Genomic DNA, 20,486 nt, shown 5'->3' on the forward strand with positions numbered 1-20,486 from the left:
AATAGATCTGGCTCAGTGCTTTCTAACACTTAATTAAACCCACTATATTTTTATAACGTTTTAAAATATGTCAGGTAACCCAATATAAAAAGTGTCCTTATATACAGAGACTTAATTGGAGCATCAGGAAGGTGTAATTAGTACTTCAGGTGCTGTTGGTAGTTTTTACGAAGTAGTAATTTGAGCAATTAGGATTTTAATTTGCAGTTGTGCACCACCTTGCCAACAATACCTGCAGTTTGTGCTGCAGCAAGTCATTCACCTTTTGAACAAATCCTGTTTTCTGTTCTTTGAGTTCTCTCTTCTTTTTTTCCTAATTTAAACACAGGGCATGTGCTTGAAAGCATTTGCAACACTTTCAGATGTGGTATGATCTTGGAAACAAAAATGTGAACTCCTGTAGCTCATCAAATCCCCTTTTCTTTTCTCTGCCCAGCATTACTTTTTCCATTCACTATCAAGCGTGTTTTCTGTTATCGTGCATTGCATCAGCTCCGGACTACCCTTTGACAAGGCGTCTTTTTTTATAATATAATGAGTGCATAAAAAAAAGGTTGGCAGAAATCAAAGGTGAAGTGAGCTCAGTGCCAGAAATACAATTGAGCGCATTAAAGGAAAACGAAAACCATTGTGTATGGTCCGTATTAAGAGCAGAACGCCAGCCCGGCAGTCATTTTTTTCCTGAAGCCTTTAAGTTTTTACATTATTTAAAGATCATAAAGTTAAAGATAGGTTCCATTATAAATAAGGACGTGTTTCCCGTTTGGGGAATTTATATTGGGCCACCTACGCTTTATATAGCATTATCAAATTGTAATGTGGTTTCTGCAAGAAAGAAAAAAATGCAGCAAAACTGCAAACAATATGGCCTTGGAACTTCCTATGTTATTAGTGATCTTTTTGACTTTACTTAAGGTACTGTAAGAATTGCAAACTGTACATTTTACCAACCACATCCCCTGGCCACAACTATTCTTAGCATTATGTGGTGCATTCATATAGAACCATGCGTTTGATTTTATTATTTTTTTTTGTACTGAATGAGCATATGGAGCAAGTATGTGCGTCCCCTGTGCACTAACCTTCAACGATAAGCCTTAGGAAACTGTTATTTGTCAGTGCTATAAAGCAGATTGCTGCCCAGTGGTTTCAATTAACTTCAAAGGCTTCTTCACAGGCAGTAATAGTTATATCAAAACCTGAAATTTATTATTCAGGTTCCGTACTGGAGTCTTCATAGCGATTATGTACCCCCCTTTCAAAAGAGATTTTTTTTTTGCTGACTTTTCACATTCCTCTATTTCTGTCTTTATTTTTTTTTTATTTCAATGCCACCCCCATTTACCTTTCTCCCCCGCTTTTACCCCCATCTCCCTCCCCGTCTCTCTTTCTGTGCCGGGGCTCTGCAGGATGGCCACCAAGCTGATCCGACTGGTGAAGGACAGGAAGCGGGCCGAGCAGCAGGACGGGAGGCCGCGGCCGCTGGGCCGGGATGTGGAGATGGAAGAGCTGATCGAGGAGCTGCAGGAGAAGGTGCAGGAGCTGGAGAAGCAGAACGAGGGGCTGAGGCATCGACTGATCGCGGCCAAGCAGCAGCTGCAGGTTCAGGGCCGCAGGCAGTCCCCTTACGGACACGTCCAGTCCCGCATCAACTCCGGCCTGCGCAAGCTTCGGGACGACGCGCAGCCGAGCAGAGGTGTGGTACACTCACAGAAGCCGGCTGTTCAAATACGTGAAAGGACACCAAAGTTAGTTCTTCCCTTCACCATCTCTGAAGCAGACTTGGCCAGTAACTATTGCCTAAAAATGTTCATGCTGAATGTGTTACATTTTACAAGGTCCATTTTCAATTTGTTAGCCCATATACCAGCTTTGCCTTACTTTAATTATATGTCTTATTAGCAGTATTGATTCCAAGTGGTGCTTTAGTGTGTGCTTTTGGTTAATGTGAAAAACAATTACGATGGCTCAGGAGAAGCTATGATAATTAATTCAAAAATGTGTCATGGTCATGGAATAATTTTCTTATCCGATTTGTCACATGCGTTACTTAGCTCTGTTCTGTACAAGATGCTTAGCCATGCTGTTCCTGAAGTAAGTCCTGCCATATAAATGCCGTCCTCAAAATAAGCAGGGCCAATAAGCTGTTTTATGAAAACAAGGCACATTTAATATATGCTAATGAATCTGAAATGATCACGCAACACCACATGTTTTGTAAACAGAAAGAGTTTGCAGCTCTTGTGTAATGTAGCTGTGTCTCTATGCTGGGATAATTTCCAGAACATATTTGGAAGAGTCATATTGCTGTGATTTAGACACCAAGAGCACTGGAAGGCCAGTAAAAGTGATGTCTTTAATATGCAAAAGACATCTCTCGAAATATTACAAACAATGTGACACAAGAAATTGCTCATTTAGAAAAGGTTTTTATTTTCTTTTTTTTTTATTTACCTGTATTCATTTTTGGAAAATGTAAGTCGGCAAAGGAGATAAATCACAACATTTTACTCTAAATGCACTACTGCTGCTGGATGAGCTTGATTCACTCTGTTTTATTGCATTGGATTTGTACTATACATATGACAGAATTTTCTTTTTAAGCTTCTTGTAAAGTTCTTTAACTGAAATGTAACAGAAAGCGGGTAGCAGTTCCTGCAGTTCTTGGAATCCAAGTGATTGCTTTGGCCTTGAGTCTGCAGTCTGCAGCCTGTGTCTGAAGAGATGCTTGTGATTGTCCTACAGGGCTCAGAAGCATGGAGCCTGATGTTAGTGCAAGGGCTACCCAGACCATTGCCCCCCGTTATGGACACAGCCTGCTGGATGATGCCCGAGCTGAGATCCGCAACCTGTATGTGTTCCTAACCTCTGCCTCAGAATATTTAATTGAGATTATATTTGTTAGTCTCATATTCTGCATTAATATTCCCTTGATTTTTTTTTTGTTTTTGGCACTGATAGTGCAGCTCTCTGATCTGTGCATTCCCGCTGGTCTCTTTGCAGGGAGAATGTGATCGAGTCACAACAAGGGCAGATGGAGGAGATGGACAGGGTGACAGAGATGCTGAGGGAGCAGTTGAAGAGGAAAGAGAAGGAGTATGAGGAGTCCTTGCTGCAGCTCCGGGAGCATCAGGCCACTGGCCAGAGGTACTGCTTACTTCAGTTTGCACACCTGGCCAATGTACAGAACTGTCTGCGCAGCACTAACTCCACTCTGTGCACAGATTTTCATAATATACAGTACTAATTGCTTTTTGTCATTCCTCCTGGCAGCCTCACTCCACAAGTTAACATGCTCAGTTAACGAGTGAGTAGCAATCAGTTAATTGATCAAGAGCCTGCATTTTAAAGAGTTAAAGCTATATTATTCTCCTCTTATCAGAAACAGCATTAACAAAACAAAGTGGTGGCAGTACTGTGGTTTTAAAAAATATATATATAAATATAAAATATGAAAAAAATAGTAAAAATAAATAAAAATAAAGTAATACAAGGTAAAAAGTGTATCCTAACAGGCATGTTTTATGTTAGTCCATTTTACAGCGGTATTTATGTTTTTACTTCCTGAATGTTTACTTGTTCAATTTTAAACATGGTTATGGCACAGGGCTACTATTTTTATATGTTCCTCTGGAAATGAAATGCAGTATTGAGTAAAAGTAAACTGTGTGGCACAAGGATTATCCCAGCGGTTAATTTTTTCAAATATTTTCATGAAACGTGTCAGAAGTATTATAGGGAGAATTTGACTTGATCTTAAAAAAACACAATGGCTTAATTAGCTCTCTTTTATTATTAAGTATTAAGTATTAAAAGTAATTTAATGATTCTGTGCTATTTGAAGTGTTAAGGGGGTCTTCTGTAATCAACAACAAAAAAGCAGGACTGAGAGTAGCCGGTCATTTTAAAGGGTGAGGAAAAAATTGCAATGCTTCAGTTGCATTGTTTAATGGAGGCAAACTCAAACGGAAACAAGGCTTGGCTTCTGATTAAACACAGTGGTGTGCAAAGGGGCAGAACCAAGAATAATGTTTTAGAAATACAAAACCTGGAAATTACTGAGGGCTCCCTGCTGTTTAAATTCTGAATCTCCGATAAGGGCATATAGCATAATGACACCCTTTGAAGGACCTCTAAGCACTCTAAGCATGGTAAACCTGGCTCTGTGCTCAGGCTGCACAGGTCTGTCCTCAGCGGTGCAGCACTGGAAATGCAGGTCCGATTGCACAGCAGTTATGTCCTGCTAGACCTTTTGAAGTCCTTCCACGAGTAGTAATAAAATCACTCTTGGAGTTAGGGCACTTTAAGCAGTTGAAAAGATGAAAGGAAAATATTCAGAGTACAGTGATGATTATTTGTGCAAAGCGCCAGCTTAACAGACTCATTATCATCACGAGAATGTGAGGTGTTCTCACTGGATCACCGCCACTTTAAAAGTGTGGTGGAATCCATTTAAAAAATAATAATAAGGATAGTACATACCAGTTGTATTCTTGTATTTCTCATCATTCTGCTTTGATAAAAAGACCAGAAATTTACTTTAGTAATTTTTAAATAACACAACATGATGCAAATCAATGTAACAGAGTGGAGTTCACTCAGGGAATGTAGTATTGACATTTTTTGCAAGGCTCATACAGTACGGTATACTGTAAACGATGTCCTGGGCTCAGTAATCGTGATAGATGGACAAAGAAAACTCACTTAGCTGAATAAAGCAGAAATTTATGTTTTTAAATCAAAGCTAAATTTTTTATTGTTTCTTCAATCTTAAATAAAATCATGTTTCTGTTTCCACAGCTTTAGTTTAAACAAACACAGGGGAATGTTAAAATTGCCATTTTTGTGTTTCACCACCTTTTAAATGGTCCTCATGTGGTTTCTTGTTAACCTCAGTTAAAACCCACCAAAACGCATCAAATGGCTATGACCCTGGTCCATTAAAAAAAAAAAAGGACATTGGAGGAACATATTCATTTTTTTTTCTGTTTGAAAGTAGGTCCAGAGTGCTAGGTTTCTGAAGAGCAGTGACTTCCAACTGTGCATGACATTTATGGCAGAGATCCCTTAAGAAAAATGTTATTTAAACTCCTCACAGCATGTGTTTAATTGACCGTTTTGGTTTGGCATCGGCATGACACAAACGTTTGGTTATCCAAAGCCCCTTAATTGCTTTGATGTAAGAACCGAAATGCTGCTTGCTTTTATTAAAGTCATGTTTTTTCCTGTTGTTGCGGCCCAGTTTAGAACACTTAGCTGTGATTTCTGCATGTGTTCTACATAATGCCTCATTAGTTAAAAATCTTACATTTGTTTCAAGAAGCCCTGATTTTTTTGGCTTACAATAATTTTTTTTCTGTTTTTATATAATTTCTTATTCATTGGATGGGTGGATAAATGGAAGCAACCTTAAGGCAGATTATAAAGGAAATGTAATAAAAAATTGGGAATAGTCAATATAAGTGACAGTGAGTTCACATTCAGTCATCATAAAGTGTAGTCCAAGTTCTTTTTTATTTTTTAATTTGTTAATGGCTTTGTAATAAGTAGTCAGGTCACACAATGTTGATGTATGCTCTCTCACATTAACATTAACATAATTATTTAAATTTGAGCCTTGTAAGAGCTTTCAGTCTGGTCCATTTCCAAGCAAAATTGAGTCAGCTGCCTGCACTGCAGCAGTTCGTATTTGTGGTTTGCAAAGAGTCCTACCAATAAAACATCCAGAACACACATGAAACTCAATAGCTGCAACTACAGATTTTTATAAAATGTTATGTGTCATATTTGGGCCTAATGTATTTCAAACGTTTCAGTTTTTTTCTTCCAGAATGAAAGCTTTGTTAGTGAAACTGCTTTTCTGACTTTAGTTTCTAACTTTATAGTCCAAGCTAGCAGCTCAGGGTTTTTGCTGAGTATCCTCAAAATGGAAGACCCCTTGCTCCATAATACATCGATTTATATCTACTGTATATTTATTTTTCAATTGTGTTTAAGTAGTTGATTATTTTAGGCTTATGTTTTGGAGCCATCCTGTGTTGCTCCATGTAGTCATATCGTGTTTTCTTTCTGGGTTAGTGTAATCTTGTTTAAAGGACAGGGCTGTATATTCTGTTGCTCACCCCCATCATTCCTGAATATTTGTGTTTAATGTGTAACTTTTGACACAGCAGGAAAAAAAAGCAGCTTGGGTTAGTTTTTCTTAGTTTCCGCCCGTTGTTGCTTCTAGTAATTCTCCTTCTGAACTTCAGTTGACTCTGAGCACATGACAGGGCAGTTGTTTAAAAGAGGAAGAGGGAAAAGAACATGCTGTCCTGAGTGCGATGGTGCTTGGGTAGAAGTCCTCAGTGACTGAGAGGCAGGGGGTGCGTTAGTTGTCTTTAGGAAATTCTTTTCCCATGATACCATCATGTGAAATACGCAAGCCTATTGCCACATTGAAAACCACAATATCTTATAAATGTCTATTATACAAATTGGTTTCTGTCTCAAGGCAGACAATAATTTGTAAAATATGACATTGCTCATTGCATTTTTTTTAATCATGGTCCTTTTTATTAGTATTTTTTTTGTTCGTTTTCTATTTCTTCCTACACGGAAGACATCGTTTGGTAAAATTCGGTGAAGAAAAGTTTTTTAAAAAGCGGCGCTTTCACGCCTTTTTAAATTCTTGTATTGACTCACAGGTTCACGCCTCTAGTTTTCACTGCTGTGTTTTAGTTTGAGCCTGTGAATTGTAAGTGTCTGGTAGTCAGGCAAATTCCGATATACTGCAAAATGTACAGCATATACAAAAATGTCACATAATTATGTGCTTTAAATTTGGGTTATTGTTTGTTTTGCTTCCTTGCTCCGGACTGGGGAATTATACCCTGTTATGTGATTGGGATGACATCCAAATGAGTGTAATGTTGAAATACATTTTGAAAATCTCTGTGTAGAATGGGATCACTATCAGACTAAATCAGCATAGGAGTCAGTTGAACAAATTTAAATAAAAGTCCTGATTTTATCATGTATATATATGGTATTGGGTATCCTTCCTGGACCTGACCACACATTTTTTTATGAACAGTAATACAGCAAATTTGTTGGATGAAGCCAATCATTATTGTGAGAGAAGCAGTTGGCTAGATTCCTGTTTATGCCAAACAAACTTATGAGTCCTGAGTACTGCAACCTAATTTTGATCCGAATTCTCATTTTGATCCATTACTGAGTACTGTGACTATTTTTAATCTTAACCTACTGTCAAAAGACACTTAGTAAGTGCAGGTTAGTTACACGTCTGTGAAAGGAGAGGACAGCTGGCTACACAGAAAAGAACCAATTGGGTTTCCTTGATCCAACCTGCAGCAGAACCACAATATTTACAATCAGATTGTAAGGCACCTGAAGACCTTGACCTGTTCTTAAAATACTTGCACCGTGAAGGAAGTACCACATGCCTCACCAGTGAGTGCTTTCCATGACTACTTTTTTTCTTCAAGAAAAGTAGCCCAGTAAAATCTTTTGAAGCCGTGAAGTATTTTGCAAGTTGTTTGTATTTAATTTGTGAGCCAGATTAATAAAACAATGTGTGCTTATAATAGTGTTCCATAGGCACGCTTTCTTGACAACATTGCTGACTTAATGTACAGGATGTAGTTGGGACACTTGTAAGCCAGGCTGCTCCTTCCAATATGGTGTCACAGATGTCTGTTGGGCAGTAGCCTAGCTTTTCTGCTTGTTTGTCTTTTGACTAAGGACAGCTGACTGGGCAATGCCAGAGCACCCTGGTCTTTGATATCTGAAAGAACAAAAACGAAATTGCTTGGCTCTCAGCTGCTTTGCAGATGTTTCGGCTCTCTGAGTCCGCTGTCTGAACTGAATGTAGATTTGTGACCATTTTTTCCTTCACAACATGTGCGTGAAAGATATAAATACACTCATAAATATTACAAGAGAAATATACTATTGCTAAATGGTATTATATTTTTTCATATTTCTGTGGTTTAGTTTTATAATGTCTTTTGCCCTATTACTGTATTGGAACTGTTTTCTCAGGCTGTTTTTATGTGGTTCCTAATATGAGTCAGATTGTTTACAGGTGGCTCTAAAATTGGTAGTCACGGGGCAGCATTATAATGTTTCCTTCTACTTTATTAATGTTTGTAACTTTCCTTTGCTGTGCATCATGTTGTGTTCTGTTTCAGTAGGCTTGTTTGTTGAAGTAGTTCAAGTAGGAAGCTGCATTAGCATGTTAAGGCCGCAAAAGAACAAGTAAAGTTTTATTCAGTGCTGAAAAGAGAAAAAAGGAAATGCAACATTTCGGCTGTCGAGCCTTCTTCAGGTGTGATTGTCTTCTTGTTTGTTGATTTTAGTTTGTCAGAACCAACTTTTTAATTTCCTCAACTTTTTTGTCAGCTAGTCTCATAAGGCCAAACATGCATGGTGATGTAAGCTTTGCAACTGATGAAACAAATTTAACTCATGGCTTTATTCTTTGTAATTCTAAGTGCATCTTCTGTGAAATATCCTCCTACAGCATTGGTAAACCATACCTGTAATATAGGAACAATTCTGATTCTACCTGCTGTTTCTGATTTGTTTTTAATGTATTAGAATTTCTTTATTTATGGCCAATACAGCACTTATCTTAAATTTACAGTTTAATAATAGTAATAATACTGTGTATCCCATGTAGGTCAACCATAAAGGACAATGTGGAGATGATCAAACTGCAGAAGCAGCTTGCCGAGAAAGGCAATGCTTTTACTGCTTTGGAGGGGAGATTCTTCCAGCTGCAGGAGGTAACAAAAGTTCCAGCACTTGTCTTCATGCACGGATTTCAAATTGTTTGGTAACTCACTGCTTCTAACATTTTGAAGCAGGCAAAAAAACAACAAAGAGAGAAAAAAGCAGGTCTGTAACCGAAATGTGAAATATCAAATTATTTTTCAACGCTCTGAATTGAGGATCACAATGTTCTTTACACCAGGGATTACACTAGTCTTCGTCAGACTGCAGTGCAAATGGCAGTACGCATTGGTAATTATTTATCCCACGCACCAAAACAACAAATAGCAAATTTAGTTTTTATATAACAAACATTAAGTTCATCAGTACACAAGAAAGTATTCATCTGCTGAAGGCTGAGACTTAAGAATATATCCTGGAAATTTAGAAATGCACATAAAAAAGTAAATTTTGTGGTAAAACTTTGGTTCAGATGTTGTATTAATCAGATGACCAGGTAGATTTTATTAAATCTGTCGCATGTACATCAACAAATATACAGTACACAGGGGAAAATTTTAGGACACGTTACTAAGAAATGAGCAGTGCCCATCTCTGAAAAGACCTGTGGGGTTTAAGGTGTACCAGAAAGAAATTCTGCAGGAAATAACCTACCTTCACTGCTCTGTAACCATCAAAAGGCAGATTTATTATCCTTCACCTTGCATTAAAGATAAAAAAAACAAAACATGATGTAAAAAAATCTTAGACGTTCTATCTTTAAAGCTTGCCTGTAGATGTTTTGGATTTTACCTGCAAACCCAGAAGCCTCAACACACACAATCCATAGCTAATTAATAAAGTAAGGTCTTTGAAATTGTCCCTTCAGGGTCCTTTTAACCAAGTGATTAAGCTTGTAGGAGGTATTGTACTCAAGGTACTGTGGCATAACAAATTGCTTACTAATTTATATGCAAATGTTACATTACATTTCTTTTTGAAGAGAAAATGGCACTTACTACAATGCCTAATCTCAGTATCATTTATATAATAGGGCTATTAGCTGCCTTTAAAAAGTGTTCAATTCATTCTGCTTTCTAGTGGAATTTGGAAGTCTAGGAAATAAGTGTGTGCTGGCTAAGTAAATTTTAAAGACTTTAATAACCAAGAAATTGTTGATATAATGTTTTCAAAAACACTAGCACTTGAGAAAAACACATACAGTACGTTCTTGACCAAGTGCTAATAGCCTTTAAAACGGATTTCTTTATTTACCAACCTCTCCTTCTGAACCATTAAATAAGTTATTGGTTGATTTGCGAAAGTCATTGAAGTCAGACCTTTGTGCTTCTGATCCCAGTCTGGTTCTTCATAAATCAAGGGATGTTAAAACTGGAAAAGAAAACAGTTTTTTGAAAATGCACTCTTGCAAAGGCTTACGGCAGCAATTTTGTTTTTATACGAAGCCCTTGTTGATGTTATTTACTTAACTATGGTAGTTAGAACTGTGTGATTGTAAAACCAAATGTGGAAATGTGGTTTTGAATAATACCTCCCAACTGGAGATATAATCCTGTTAATGAAGCACAAAATAAAAAGATTTGAGGTATTTCATTTTCAACAAGTCAGTTACTTTCATAAAAGTTAATAGAATTAAACTGGGTGAGGGTTGTCCTTGTGACAGTTGTCCAAAAGTGCTCATTATGTTATTCAAAAGAAAATGTGTCTACGTTAATATTGCCTGGGTCACCCTGACTCATTTCTGTTTTTTTAGAAGTTACATAAAATTCATATATTGTTTTTAACAGTATCAATAACCCTGCTGTGCTGTAGTGGAGTCGTCCCAGTGTGCGCTGTCTTAAACAGCAATAAGGGGGTGGAAATGCCAGGCTGTGAGCAGCATTTACTGTACCTAAATAAATGAAACATGTTCTGTGGCTGAGGATTAGTGACAGTGTGGGACAGAGCTATTCAGTCACATACCTGTGGTTAGAATTGCATTCTGCCTGCCACATGTCGTGGTGCTCTGGTCAGTAATCCTGACCAGTTCTTTTGTAACTCGCATATCTGATCTGGTCCCCAGATGTACATTTGGGCCACTTCTTGGCCATACTACAGTTCTGCCAGCCCCACCCCAATAAACTGTGTTGGTTTGGTAAAAAAGCCATGCCTTTCTCCCTTCTGTAGTTCTTATCACATAAACTGTCAGTCAATGCTGTCTCCTACTGGTAGGCCTTTGAAACACAAGCACACTCTCAGCCCTAGGAACTTGGCTTACCTACAGTGGATGTAGACTAATTTTTATTGCAGGGTGACTAATGCTGCACAATCTGCTTTGTTTTTTTTCCCTGCTTTGAAAGGGAAAAAAAACTCCTTGAAGCAGTGGGAACAGTTTGTCATAGAGAGAGTTTTTAAGCTTGTTTAGATTCTGTTGCATTGCATGCACTTTTAACTGTAAGAGTTAGCCAAGATACCCAATCAAGGTACCCATCCTGTTTTGAATTCTGAAAAAAGCAGAAGATAACGCATGAACCTGTCTTTTGTTAATAATCGGTAGAAGTTTGTTTTAAAAATAAAAATGTCACTGTAAAGGGCATGTTTTTTCTGTCTTTGTGATTTTTGCTCCCATTGTTTTCAAAGAGTGTAATCTTACAGCAACTAATAGACAACTATGTGTTTAGATAATGTGCACAAAACGGCCACACCTTTAAGACATGTAGAGCACAGCAAATTATTCAGGTTGTCCCTTGGATGCCTTCCTGCACCATTTGGGCTGCTTTCTCAGCTTTCAGCATCAATCCTCAATCCGTGTAAAGCTGGTCATTCACAGACTGGCTTGGTGTTTCCTCTCCAGAGCCAGAGGACTCTGATGGCCAGCCATGATGCGCTGATGGTGAAGGTGGATGAACTCAATGCACAGCTGAAGGACGAGCGTCTGAAAGGCCTGAGTCTTGAGAAGCAACTGCAGGCCAGCTCTCTGGCACAGAGGAGAACAGAAGAGGTACTTTTCTGCTTGATGCACAAATCCGACAAATGGCAGAATTCATTACTATATGCTTTACCTCATGTGCAGACAATCAAGAGTTTGTGTAATAAAGTTAAAAGGGGCAGATTATCAGGAGACAGATTCTGCATGTGTGTCTGAGTTTGGTCAAGACGCCACTATTGTTTTGCCTTTTTGACACCCCCTTTGGTGTGTCTTGCTGTATCCTCCCATCTGTTTTAGCTGCAAGACCGGATTGGTGATCTGGAGAAAGAGAGAGATCTGCTCAAGGAAAACTACGATAAACTTTTCAACAGGTAAGGGATTAGAGTTGTACTTTGTGTACTTTATCAACATGTTTAGAATGTATCGGCTGAATACAGAATGCTCAATGTTTTGAGGCTTCTGAAAAGCACTTCTTGATAATATAAAAAATAAAGGTTTGTGGGAGTCTGGAACAAGCTACCCAGCCATGCTGCTGAAGCCGGTATACTGGCTTCTCTCGAGAGACAGCTGGATGAGATCCATGGATCAAGTTAACTACTAACTACCAGATAGGCTAGAAAGTCCAGATGTCTTCTTCTCAGCTGTAACATTTATGTTCTTAATTTGTATTTAGTCTTTCTTTAAATGGTTTATATACAGAAAGTACAATTTTAGAATGCACAATGCTCATGAAGAAGAGGAGTTGTCCACGTGGTGGCATTTTTAAAAGCATGGTCTGAACATGCTAAATGTCAACCACGGAGGAAGGAGTAGACCAAAAGTTAACTTTGAATAATTACACCATAGTATCAAAATATGATGAGAAAGTTACACCATCCCCACCAAAACAAAAACTACGTAAGCAAAACACAAAACAACTTATATCCCTTTGGGTATAAGATCTCTTATAATAAGCAGCTTACTTGCTACTTATTATTTTCTTTGGAAGAAATGCTTTTTGTAAAGTATATTCTTTCTGCATCTAAAACCAAATCTTCCTTATGATTACTCATAATCATCTCTTCTTGTTCAGTCTTAAAAAAGATCAATAAGGCGTACTATATTTCTTTTTCTTATAATGTTTTTTTCTTTATTTAGGCTCAAGATCCAGAATAACTATGCATGTTCTTACAAAGGATCTTATGAAAACACTGCTGTCCAGAAAAAAAAAATATTAAAATTTGAAGGATTTTTCTTATCATTCCTTTTTATTCTTCAGAGAATGTAGTGAAATTTAAAGTTTAGTGTTTTTACCTCCAATCCCCAACTTTTACTTCAAGTCAGCTGTGTTTGAATACAATATGGGAAAAACATGTAGATAATACGAAAATAATAATTCTACAGGATTATTCCTTCGTGAAGTCCAGAGATTATAGCAAATGTAACAGCAGAGATGCAGTTAAAATATTACTGTACAATGAAGTATTTTAATTTTTATTTATCGTTTTTCATACTATTTTTTTATTTTGAAGATGAACTTTTAATGTTAGGAAGGAAGCAGCATTTGTTTCATTTGCTGGAATACCCCAGATTTCATGTTCATGCAACACCATGTAACTCTTCAAAAACATGCGCAGGGGGGTCTTCTGCATAAATAACTGTTCCCTCTCGTTTGTCGTCCATCGTGCTTGTGTGGTGACCCCTGTGTAAAGGTTTTTCTGGTAGATATCATATTTAATAGCTTAATCAGCTATAATGGAAAAAGACAAAGAGTGCTTTGTTCAAAAACCACCATAGCCAAATGCACAGCGATGCTGCCAGCTTGACAGTTGCTGTCACTTTGTGGTCAGCCCCACTTTTGAGGAGCTGCTAGCTCAGACATGCTAGCATCCCCTCTCTGTTTTTCTGCAGGCTCCCCAGGGGTCAGGTGGGAGTCCGCCTTGCTCAGTACAGAAGGGGTTTGTATGCGGAAAGAATGGTTTTGTCAGCAGCCTGTTGCTTGGGTTTGTTTGGAACTCTGCTCTCCACTGGAATATGTAACTGAATTCCTTTCCCTGTCCCACAAATGCTGCGCACTGCCAATATTTCTGGCTACGAAGCTTTAAATTAAGGCCAGTCCTTTTGCTCATCCCACAGAGTCTTTCATGTTCCCAAACCGCAGCCTGAGTAAGGCGCCTTGGTTTCAACAGCAGCAGACCAGCATATGTTTGCCTAATTCCTAAGACATGATGACAGCGGTCTCTGAGCCACGAAAAGCTCGCTTTTTTTGCTTTAATTATTATTTTCTGTTGTTCATGACTTCCAATAGTCACATGCCACATGTTTTCTCATTACTTATGTTTTTATTTCCCAACACCCCCCCCATCTCCCTGAAACACACACACTTCTCCCTTTCCCACAGTGCCTTCAATGTGACCCACGAACAGCAATGGAAGACAAAAGAACAGCAGCTGAAACTGCAGATTGCCCAACTAGAGGTGGCACTGAAATCAGATCTTGCGGACAAGAATGAGATCCTGGACAGAATCAAACGTGAAAGAGGTAAATGGCGTATGTGTGGTTCCTGTAGGTCTTGGACTCTTTACATTTCTTTCTCAGTGTGTGTACAGTCACAATCAGAAGAGGGAAAAAAGGCCAGTAACCATGCAGAAATTGCACATTAGCTGTTGGTGCTTTTCTGCTTTATAATTGGGCCATGCTACATGAAAGCAGCTCTCTGGAAAGTTTGGGGTGTCCCCCATGCAGCATGCTATAGATGTTTAACCAAATACAGATGTTGTTTGGAAGGTCACATTAATATGAAATGCATCTACCCTTGGTCATTTCTTGCCACTTTACCTGCTCTTTCTATAAATGTTTTAAAGAGTTTAGATGTCAGAGCCATAAATGATCTTTGCGTGTGTAACAGTAGTCAACTAATAAATCAGCTGGCAAAAATCTTAAGTACTTAAGATGTTAATCTGTTAATAAGCTAAGTGGAGCTGAGAATCCTATTTAATGCCATACAAGAGAATTCATTATTTAGAATTCTACAGGCACTGTCTCTGCCCTGACTCTTGTCAGAGAAAACAACTGAAATATTTCAGTCTGCTGCAAAAGCCAGTCAATTATGAAACTTGGCGTAGCTTATTTGAATCGTTGGTTAGATGCCCAATAGGGGTTCATTAAGCTTAAATCAACAATAAGGGCCCTGTGGTCAAAAGAGTGCCTTACCAGAGGGTAACTAAATCAGCTTGGCTGCCATAAATGTCACATAAATCGATATTTAGTCACATGGGCCAGCAGACCCAACTGAAGACTGATGAGGAAATGGGTTATGCCATCTTGGCACGCCTATGTTCAAGTCACCAGATCCTAAGCATCAAAGGCCTTGTGGCACTGTTGCCATGGCAGTACAAGATGATTTGGTAATGTGCTATAGAATCCTGGGCATACAGCTGGATTGCCTCTGAGGTTATGACTGGCCTCTGTTGTCTCTCTTTGATCTCTTGGTTTCCCAAGTCTTCTGACCTATTCCCTCAAATAAAGGTTTCATGTCTGATTGTTTTAAAAAGACAGTGTAATCAAGTCATTGTGGGCAAGGATTTTGAAAAGCAAATTCATTACCCTACCTGCTACTTGGCCTGTGTGTTTTAAGGAGAAAAAAAACTCTTCTGGGAAAAGTCTTCTAGGACATATTTTACTGTTGTCAGCAAGCCAGTGTAGTGTGTTCAGTTTCACCACCAGTTTCGTATGTCTAACTGTACTCCTGATTTTATCCAACTGTCGTGTGGCACACGTTTATCCGAAACGCATCTTTGATTACAATGCCAATTTAAACAACCCCATGTATGCTAAATATGTCCAGCTCAACAAAATCTACAGACTTTCATGATCATTTTTTCCCCCTATCTGTCTGACTTTGACCATAATTTCAAAATACTCAATCATTAAATTTTTAGCACTATTCAAGAAACAGTCATAGTTTATTTTATTTTTGATTTAACAGACACCCACAATATGTTTGAAGAAACTGTCTCGGGAGTAGTTTATATTTTATTGTATAGACCATATGTGACACACTGACCTCTACTACAAACATAGTTCTGCAAAAGGTTGTCTAATGAAAATGATCACTTGTGTTTTTCTTTTTCAAACTTTTTTTAGAATGAGGGATCTGAAGAAGGAGGGCACATGTAGAAACTTAAATCTGACTGAAATGCTTGCTCAGTCACAGTTCTGTAATCTTATTTGTGAGGTCTAGAAATGTCATCCTTTTATTTGACTTCTACCAGAAGAGAGCTGATTAATTTTAAAACAGTTCCCCACAGTTAAATATCTACAAAGCAATTACACTGAGATACACTTTTAATTTGCAGATGGCACAGACACACACTGTCAGTTTACAAATTGGCATTTCTCCACTCATCTCCTCATTCCCAGATTTCCAGGGAAAGATAAATACTGTAATTATTAAATGAATAAACACAGAAAGGTCCTGATGTGGTTTTTCTGTATGAAAATTTTTGTATATGGATAATTGATTGACTGATTTATACTGTAAGAGTTGAACCTTCCACCTTGTAAATTAATCTGTAAAAGAATTTGGACGAGACCGAGTCAGAGCAGATGTTTCAGAATCAATAATGCTAGTTTTTTATACTGTATAGTCATAAGAATACCAGTGATTTAAATTAAATCACCACACACTGATAATAATCTGAAAGAAGAAGCAATATGTTGTTTTTTTATTCAAATAAGATCATTTTCAATACTGGCTTTGTTTTGACCCTATATCCTTACATCTAACCATGGGATTACAGTTTGCCCAGGTGGCCAAGGTTCAAAGACTTCTAGCTGGGAAGGGAATTGGCTGGTTGATCAGGTTAAAGTCCCGGCCTTTCATCACTTTGTCCCCTTAAACCTGTTTTATCTGCAGGTATCAGGTGGCATGTGGAGGAGGGGGTGGGTGTGCCTCAGTCAAGTATCCGTACACAATTAAAAGGGCTCCAGGATTAATAAGGTTTGGAGGTTGCTGATAACACCCTGGCCCGTGCTGGGTGGTCTGCTGGGAACATGCCTCAGTGGGCATCAGTACAAAGACAAGCCAGACATGGGCGCCATTCCCGATTTTCCAGGCCTCATAGGTGACCGATTGAAATAGTACTGGGACCCTTATCCCAGTGTTTGTTCCATTTTATTCACATCTTAAGTGATCATAAGCTCATCGCTGAATTCTTTATTTTAATTGTGACAGTTTTGCTGGGGCAAAATTCAAGTATTTATAAATAATCTGGGTCACACATAAATCCAGAAATTATAACTGGGGTATGTTTTATTGTGTGCCTCAGAAACTGCAGTAAAAATCTGCAAGATGCAAATTTCACAAATCAAAATTTAAAGGTTATTAAATTCAAATTATATAAGGATGATTAGATCATGCGTTAAGAGAGGTATTTTAAGAGATTCCAAGGAATTCTGCGGAAGGATTTTTAGAGTACATTCTAAATCAAATGATATTAAGAATTGTTTTTTCTTGTAGCAAGCAAGTTCTATAAGATTTTGTAATGCATGCTATTTTTTGTGTGTATTTTTATGACGTGACATAGCTGTTTATCTAAGTAAGATGTGTCTCATAAAAGCAATAAGCTAATTAAAAATGAACCCAGACATAAGCCATAAATACAAGCATAACATAATTTATTCTGTTGTTGTTTCAGAACAGAACGAGAGCTTGTCACTAGAGAATAGAGAGTTGCAGCTTCGTTTTCTGGAGCAAAAGCAGCAGCTGGATGAAATTAAAGATCGCATGAAGTTTTTCACCAAGGTAATCCTGGTTAAGGACTGAAGCATGGGTAGCACTATAGAAAGATAGTCAGAGCTGGATATAGTGGTGTAAATTTATTAACCATATTGCAGACAGCTCTGGATATGTGGCTACATTTCTGTCTGCATCTGTTTTGATTTTTTAATCATTCATTGCTCTTTTAAACTGTGAAAAGGTATCCCGTCAATGTTTTATACATGATGCAGTATGCATCCTTAAAAGCAAAGGAAAAAGGAAAATGCAAAAAGTACTGCTGACGTTTATTTATTCATGACATTGAAAGAAAGCATCATGTTTAGAGCAAATCCATGTTATTTTTAGTGTATCTCTCCATAATTCATTTTCCACTTGATAACGCCCTCTTATTGACTGTTTTTAATTTCAGGAGAGTGATATTGATGTGGCTGAACTCAGTGAGGCATTGATGCTTATAAAGGTAATTCAAAGAAGTTTATCCCTTTTCCAATTGGAGTCTGCACTGTAGTCTAATAACTGGATGACCCTCGTGTGCCCTGATAGCAGTGACTGGCATTTCAAGTGGCTGATTCATTTGTGTACCCCTAAGTGGCTAATGCTGCCTGCTCATACATGTGCAAATGTCAGCCTTTTAATATGAGAAAAGCGCAGGGGAGAGGGAAGGGTGGCAAGATGAAATTTATTTTGGCTCTGTACATATTTCATTATTACAGCGAAAGTGAATTAGACGAGACCCAGGAACATTTGCTTAAAAAGTCTTTTTCCACTTTTCGGTAATAATAGGAAGTCCTTTGGATTGGTGACTTCATGCAAAATGTGTCCTAATAATGTCGAAGAGAGGGGAGTAAAAACACAAACGCACAGCTTGCATTGTCATTTTTGAGAATGCAAGAAAATAATAGGAGTCACTTTTTAAATATTAGACTTGTAGCATACTTGGTTTAGGGAAGTTTATAAGGTTACAGTGAAAAGAGTAATGTGTCGGTACTGTGCATGCAGGCGCTGTGAGAACAAGCCACAGTACCTCTTTGTTTGATTAATGCAAGAGAAAAGCTGGAATAAAGAACTGCCCTGTGCGTCCTATCGGTGGTTTTCCAACCGTGTAGACATGCCTTTTCCTGACCTTCCTGATGTCAGATATTTCTCTTTTTTGTGTAGCTGTGTTAATAAATGCATTGTTCTTTTTATTGCTTCATTCTTTGCATCACTAAACCCTAAAGCTTTCTTTGGTAAATGAAGTTTGTGTTGTGCAAGTAAGCCATCTAATGGTCAATTAAAGAACATGTCTTAGCTATTTAACCATACTATAGATGCCAGTAATTTTTGCATCAGTGTCTGCATTTGTTGTGAGATCATTGTGTGAGGATGAGAAGGCCTCTGATTGCCATACGGGAGCTACAGTAAAAATTATTTCTGCTGCAGGTTCGTAAAAGCCAGAAGAGCAGAGAGCTTGAGTTTCTGGAGAAAGTTGAGGAAGATGTGAACAAGGATTTGGAGCGTTCCATGAGGGAACTCCAGGCAACACATGCAGAGACGGTGCAAGAGCTGGAGAAGACAAGGAACATGCTCATCATGCAGCACAAGATTAATAAAGACTACCAGGTAATTAGCCTTGGTTTGCAGCTAAGCTTGGCTGATGATATCCTTAGTTCCGTCTGGCCTGAGACACGTACTTCACCATACGCCAGAGGGATTAAGCTGTCCTCTTTTGGATAGAATATTGCTATAGAGAAATACAGAAGGGAAAACGGTAATATGCTTAGACAATTGTTGTCAGACATGTCAACTCTCAAAATCAAGGTTTTGTATGCCGTGACAGATAAAATGGCTCTTCTGAAGCCTCCCATGTCTTGTCACATCTGCCATGCTTTGCACATGGCCTGGGTAGGCTGGCAACACATTGATATGCTTTTGCCACGTTTGCTGTCCAGTTTCCTTGGATGTCTGAATGGTGTAAAGATCAACCTTTATATAATTTCTGGCAAGCTGGCTACTGTGAAGACCTCGGTACACAGGGGTCTGTTGGACATTTATGATGTGATACATTTAGTTTAGATGAAAGCCAACTATAGTAATTCTTCATTAATGACAGGATCCAACTTATCTTTTACCCATTCTCTTACGTCAGATAACAGAAAATCCTTTGTCCCTTTCATTAGATATTTGTAAAAGAGCACACTATTCTTTATTGAATCTGTCTTTCCACTCTATGTCCTAGAGGGTATCTGGGATTGGTTAAAGCCTGGTTTATCTTGTGTAAATAACCCCAAACCAGCTATAAAATGCCGAAAATATTTTTCCCCACTTCATCTGGGTCTGATTAATATTTTATTGCATGTAATTAAATTTGCTGGATACTTGAACAGTACATGGGTTTGAGCATATGAGTATCTGCTCAGTTTACACATTCGGTTTCTTTTGGGAAAATTCTCCCTTTTAGGACGGGTTGTTTTAAACACTTTCCATATGTCTAATGTCAGAAATGGATCTGTGGTATAAGGTGGCAACAGATAATACAAATTAAGCACTGTAGTAAAAAAATACAATTTAATCCTCACTATTTAAAATCCATAATCATTTCATGTTAGGCTTGTGTGGAAGAAAGGAAGCAATTTACATATTCTGAAGATTTTGTTATCTTTCAAATAAATCACAAGAAATGCTCATTATACTGTTAATTATTTTTTCTGATTTCACTATAATGTGGATGATCAATTAGTTGTATAAATATAATATATTAAAGATAAATATTAAAAACAAGTACAGTAGCATGGGAGCTTTAACAGTGATGGCAGTGATGGGTATTGCTGTATAATTGTATATAATCAATAATTAGAATGAATTATAATGGTATTAATAAATATAATCAATAATAGATTATAAAATCCATAAACACCATTACACCATAATGAATTGTTATCCTTCTGTTATATACAAATATATACAAAAGGGAAAAGGTTTTTAATTGTTTTATTTTTCATTTCAATGCCCATCACTGCTATCTGGTGTTCCCCACGTTACTGTAAAGGGGACTGCTAGTTTCACAAACACAATTTGTGTTTTAATTTTATATTTTAA

The 20,486-nt window shown here is 37.8% G+C and overlaps 1 protein-coding gene across 2 annotated transcripts in view; it reads left to right on the forward strand.

Moving 5' to 3' along the window:
• rpgrip1l (RPGRIP1 like) overlaps positions 1-20,486 on the forward strand; it is a 58,381-nt gene that overhangs the window by 1,954 nt on the left and 35,941 nt on the right. For both annotated transcript variants that reach the window (XM_088938723.1, XM_088938724.1), the window contains exons 3-12: positions 1,410-1,696; positions 2,746-2,851; positions 3,004-3,147; positions 8,687-8,792; positions 11,573-11,719; positions 11,945-12,018; positions 14,028-14,167; positions 17,326-17,432; positions 17,818-17,868; positions 18,831-19,010. In XM_088938723.1, coding sequence (XP_088794849.1) covers positions 1,410-1,696; positions 2,746-2,851; positions 3,004-3,147; positions 8,687-8,792; positions 11,573-11,719; positions 11,945-12,018; positions 14,028-14,167; positions 17,326-17,432; positions 17,818-17,868; positions 18,831-19,010 — 1,342 coding nt within the window. The remainder of the gene's footprint in view (positions 1-1,409; positions 1,697-2,745; positions 2,852-3,003; positions 3,148-8,686; positions 8,793-11,572; positions 11,720-11,944; positions 12,019-14,027; positions 14,168-17,325; positions 17,433-17,817; positions 17,869-18,830; positions 19,011-20,486) is intronic.

This window comes from Atractosteus spatula, chromosome 21, assembly GCF_055471065.1.
Source record: "Atractosteus spatula isolate fAtrSpa1 chromosome 21, fAtrSpa1.hap1, whole genome shotgun sequence".
Taxonomy (NCBI): domain Eukaryota; kingdom Metazoa; phylum Chordata; class Actinopteri; order Semionotiformes; family Lepisosteidae; genus Atractosteus; species Atractosteus spatula.